Source organism: Taudactylus pleione, unplaced genomic scaffold (assembly GCF_031769625.1).
Source record: "Taudactylus pleione unplaced genomic scaffold, aTauple2 ptg000903l, whole genome shotgun sequence".
Lineage (NCBI taxonomy): Eukaryota > Metazoa > Chordata > Amphibia > Anura > Myobatrachidae > Taudactylus > Taudactylus pleione.
The window spans coordinates 753,572-759,151 of record NW_028285304.1 but is presented as its reverse complement, the minus strand read 5'-3'; the positions used below and the strand labels follow the sequence as shown (position 1 = coordinate 759,151).

At 43.9% G+C, this 5,580-nt stretch overlaps 1 protein-coding gene across 1 annotated transcript; it reads left to right on the top strand.

Annotated features, from left to right (window-relative positions):
• LOC148473959 (E3 ubiquitin/ISG15 ligase TRIM25-like) lies at window positions 1-4,086 on the top strand. Its single transcript, XM_088459235.1, has one exon. It carries the CDS (start codon window positions 1-3, stop codon window positions 1,561-1,563), a length of 1,563 nt encoding a protein of 520 aa, XP_088315361.1. The 3' UTR covers window positions 1,564-4,086.
• The last annotated feature ends 1,494 nt before the right edge of the window (window positions 4,087-5,580 follow it).

The window sequence follows — 5,580 nt, the reverse complement described above, 5'->3', positions numbered from 1 at the left end:
ATGGCGTCTGCTGATCTGAGACAGGAGCTGGACTGTTCCATCTGCCGGAGCATTTATACAGATCCTGTAACCCTGAGATGTGGCCACAACTTCTGCTGGGTCTGTATTGATCGTGTGCTGGATACACAGGAGGGGTCTGGAGTTTATAGATGTCCTGAATGCAGAGCAGAGTGTCAGGATCGTCCTGCACTGATACGGAACATAACTCTGTGTAACATAGTGGGGAGATTACTGTGTACCCGACCAGAACAGGAGGAGACTGGGATCTTCTGCACTTACTGTATTCACTCTCCTGTACCTGCTGTTAAATCCTGTCTGCAGTGTGAGGCTTCTCTGTGTGATAATCACCTGAGAGTACACAGCAAGTCAGCAGAACACGTCTTATGTGATCCCACCACTTCTCTGGGGAACAGGAAATGCTCCGTACATAAGAAGCTCCTGGAGTATTACTGCACTGAGGATGCTGCCTGTATCTGTGTGTACTGCTATCTGATTGGGGGACACAAACGACATCAGGTGGAGTCGCTGGATGAGGCCTCTGAGAAGAAGAAGGAGAAGCTGAGAAATGTTCTGCAGAAACTGACCACAAAAAGACAGGAGACAGAGATAAGAGTCCAGAGTCTGCAGGAGCGCAGGAGAGATCATGGAAAAGCAGCTGGTGTAACAGAGACAGTCATTGCCCTGTTTAGAGACATCAGGAGACAGCTGGAAGACCTGGACAAGAGAGTCCTGAGTGAGATCTCCAGGCAGGAACAGCGCGTTTTACTCTCAGTCTCTGATCTGATCCAGCAGCTGGAAATAAAGAAGGACGAGCTGTCCAGGAAGATGCGTCACATTGAGGAGCTGTATAACATGTGTGACCCAGTGACTGTCTTACAGGAACCAGACACAGGTGACTTGTGTGATACTGAGGACACAGAGAGACATGACAACCAGGTCCATGGTGTAGAAGATCTGGATGTGGGTCTCATCTTAGGGGCATTACACACAGTATCTGATATAATAATAGGTATAAATACAGGGGGCTATGTGCAGGAAGCTACAGACCTATTACTGGATGGAAGCACAGCTGGTGATAAGATATATATATCATGTGACAGGAAAACTGCATTATGGTGTCCAATGCAGAATCTCCCAGTAACACCAAAGAGATTTCAGTATAACCAGGTACTAAGCACCAGGGGATTCTCCTCAGGGCGACATTACTGGGAAGTGGATGTCAGTAAATCAGAGCAGTGGATGGTGGGGATGTGTTTTCCCAGTATAGTCAGGATAGGAGTTTGGGCACGCCTTGGAGGTAACAAGTCCTGGTGTGTGTATAGGAATAATAATCAGTACTCAGTGAGACATGACATTACAGGGATCCAGTTACCTGACAATATCCCCTGTGACAGAGTGAGGATATACCTGGATTATGAGGCAGGACAGATATCCTTTTATTCTCTGTGTGACCCCATCATACACTTACACACTTACATTGCCATCCTCACTGAGCCCCTTCATGCTGCATTAGGTGTATGGAAAGGCTGTATAACTATATCTGGGAGAGTCAACACCTGTTAGAAGTGATCAAAATAAATCAGCAAATAAACTGGGGAGGGGGCTGATTTAGGATTGGTTAACATTGGCCAGCTCTGTCAGCACCTTCCAATTTGTGCTGCTGCTTGCAGACTGCTTTCCTCTCTGTCAGTGTCTCTAACCCTGGTGCCTGGGCAAGTAACCGATTAGGGAGTCACTGATGTTACTGTGCAGCTCCCCACCCCCCATTACTTGCACCAAGTCGCTCCTGGGAAGCTCTGGCTCATACACACATAACGATATGCTCCATGTGCAATACTGTTAAGTGTTTGGTGTTGTTTGCTCTGGCTCTCCCGGGCATAGGACATTGGGCATACACACTGAATGTTATCGTTCAGTGACGTCACCCTCCCTCATCCCTGAACTTGCAGTTCCTGTCGATATTGTCAGGTTGCCCTGCAAGTTCAGGCAATGAAAGACATAGTTAATGATTTGCGGGAGTGCGCATCGTTAACGATATTGTTCATACTGACTGGATGATATTGAACGCTATTAATGATAACAATATCGTTATCGTCCATATCGTTCAATTTATTGTCTAGTGTGTATGAGCCTTAGACATGCGGGCACTAGCAAAACATGGCATGAGGAGGTAGCCTGGCCTGTTCCTGCTGCAGTACCATAACGTCACTTATGTGTCTGTGTAACAGGGGGAAACACAGCATTCACTCATAGAATATAGTACAATCATGTATATATGTTATTCCTGTGTGTGCCATGTACATATATGTTATTCCTGAGTGTGCCATGCATATATGTTATTCCTCTGTGTGTGTGCCATATATATATGTTATTCCTGTGTGTGTGTACCATGCATATATGTTATTCCTGAGTGTGCCATGCATATATGTTATTCCTGAGTGTGCCATGCATATATGTTATTCCTGAGTGTGCCATGTATATATGTTATTCCTGTGTGTGTGTCATGCATATATGTTATTCCTGTGTGTGTGCCATGCATATATGGTATTCCTCTGTGTGCCATGTATATATGTTATTCCTGTGTGTGCCATGCATATATGTTATTCCTGTGTGTGTGTCATATATATATATGTTATTCCTGTGTGTGTGCCATGCATATATGTTATTCCTGTGTGTGCCATGCATATATGTTATTCCTGTGTGTGTGTCATATATATATGTTATTCCTGTGTGTGTGCCATGCATATATGTTATTCCTGTGTGTGTGCCATGTATATATGTTATTCCTCTGTGTGCCATGCATATATGTTATTCCTGTGTGTGTGCCATGTATATATGTTATTCCTGTGTGTGCCATGCATATATGTTATTCCTGTGTGTGTGCCATGCATACATGTTATTCCTGTGTGTGTGCCATGCATATGTTATTCCCGTGTGTGTGCCATGCATATATGTTATTCCCGTGTGTGCCATGTACATAATGTATGTCATTCTTGTGTGTACAACCTTGTGTATTATAAATTATAATAAGCCTAAAGGCTGTACTTCATACTTGCCTACCCTCCCGACTCGCTCCCGGCCCCCCCGGAAAGGCAGGCAACCCCCATCATGGTTATAAGAGAATCCCCTGTTGGGGGAGGGGAGGGCGGTGACGCGATTCGTGCTGAATTGCTTCAGTTTGGGCCCGCACCATGCTTCACAATGCCAGTAATCCAAAGCCAAAATTATGCTATTATGTGGCCACAGCAATACCCGACCCCCCCCCCCTACACACACACCACTCCATCGCCATACGGGACATGCACCCTTGCTTTGCCGATCTGGCTGTCCCCTCCTGGTAGGGGCAGCCACAATGTTGGCAACCCTGCTGTACTTTTTGTAAACAAAAAAATATATATATACAACTTTGATGACATTAATATAGTAGTAACAATATCATTTTTATATTACAATTGCTAAAGGGTGTTCTTTTCTCCATAAAAATGCATTTTATTATTAAATCAATATATTAAGGGACATTTCTTAACATACAGTAGTAAGCGTATAGACAATTAATAAAAATAGCGTTTTGTAAAAACACAAACCTTAGGCCAGGCACCCAGTGTAAAAACACAAACCTTAGGCCAGGCTCCCAGTGTAAAAACACAAACCTTAGGCCAGGCTCCCAGTGTAAAAACACAAACCTTAGGCCAGGCTCCCAGTGTAACAACACAAACCTTAGGCCAGGCTCCCAGTGGTTTTACGTAAGCAAGTTTTTTTTTTTTAATAAATAAAAAAAATGAACGGAGCGCTGAAGTAAACGTGACGACCTATAAACCCCAAGACTGGGGCAGGTTGTGTGTAAAATGTCATTTACACTGTGGTGACAGACTGATCAGACTATACTGTAGCTGTGTGTAGGCGGAGCTTAGGTGTGTCATAGGTCTGGGAGGCGGAGACCTCTCACTTATGTGACGTTGTTGTTAGGGCAATCGGCCCATGCAGGAACTTGCGTTAAGCTGAGCGGGTGCACTGATTATGTGGCCGTTCTTTATTCCGCCACCATGCTATTTTATTTCAATAATAAAGATAACCAATTTCACTCCACCCATGTCTCATGTTCTTATTTATATTTATATATATCGTATTTTAATAATGTTTATGTTTAATGGTTACTCAATATGCATTTGGAGCAGAAGCTGTCATCAGCCGCTAGGCCATCTACAGCATATCGCTAGGGCAAATCTGTGAGTAAAAATGCCTGTCACATACATGTTACATACATGTCACATACAGCTAACATTGGGAGCTCCCTCATGGCTTCCTAACGTTTTACCAATGATAACCATACATGGATAGAACAAGATAACAAAATTAATTGGCTGGTAAATGCTAGTAACACTGGTAGTGGCTATAGTGACTGAAGAAACAATGATTTCTAATGTCACCCATTTTTTACATTGACAATAATACACAGTAATGCTAAGCTGGTGGTAATTCTCCAGAGGCGGTCACTGCATTCATTTGAGCACCTCCAACTATATTGAAAAGTAGGCTGCTATGGTAAGTAGGGATAGCCATCGACCATCGATGATTCATAATCAGCGATGGTTTATGGCCCATGTCAAATGCTTTTGCCATCGATGGGGGAGAAGCAGATGGTTTCCCTCCATCGATGTCTAAGAATAACCAAATATATATTTTTTTTATTGTTACAAGGTGCCAGGACTCAGAGCATAGCTCCACCCCCGGCACCCATGAAGCCCTGCCCCCAGGTTCTGATTGGCTCACAGGCCAGTCAGTCACAAAACAGGGATGACCATTGGTTGGTGAAACCATGGGTGGTCATCCATTGAATAGTTTGTAGCCAATGATGGCTACTTGATATTTTGCCAATGATGGTAATCATTATTGGTGACACCGCCAATGGCCATCCCTAATGGTAAGCTGCAGTCAGTGGTGCGCTTGCTCCTATTGGCTGTGATGTATGCAGGGGAGTGAATGGGGCGTGGTCTCTATAAAGCTCCACCTACTGGGAATTGTTGTTTAAGACTGTTCCTTACATAGTACAAGTGCAACTGGACCACATCTACCAGCATGTCTTATTGCTTACCTGTAATAACTTTCTGTTTGTCAGAATCAGAATATAGAATTACTATTATTTTCTTACTGGTATAAAAGTGCTCATTATACAATGCTCCGCCATTACACCACCCCCTTATATAACCACCCTTGCTTATCACTGTTCTGAGCAAAGGAGCTTTACAATGTATTAATGACATTATAACTCGCCCTCACTATGGGGCTTATTTATCAATTATCAGGTTTTATATAGGGATGTGCAGGTTTGGTTTCCTAGAAACCGAGCCCACCCGAAATTCTGGTTTCCGAGTGCCGGATCGGGGTTTTCCCACCTGGCTCAGATTCTAAACCAAGGTAAAACGTCATCTTACCGGCGTCAGATATTGCGTGTTTTGGTTTTGACATAAGTACCTCCCGCGGTGATTCGGCACCATTCACAACAGATGCCGGATGGAGAGCACACTGCTATGGCAGCATTATATTCTGTTATTAGTACAGCGACTGCTCACATCCCAGAGC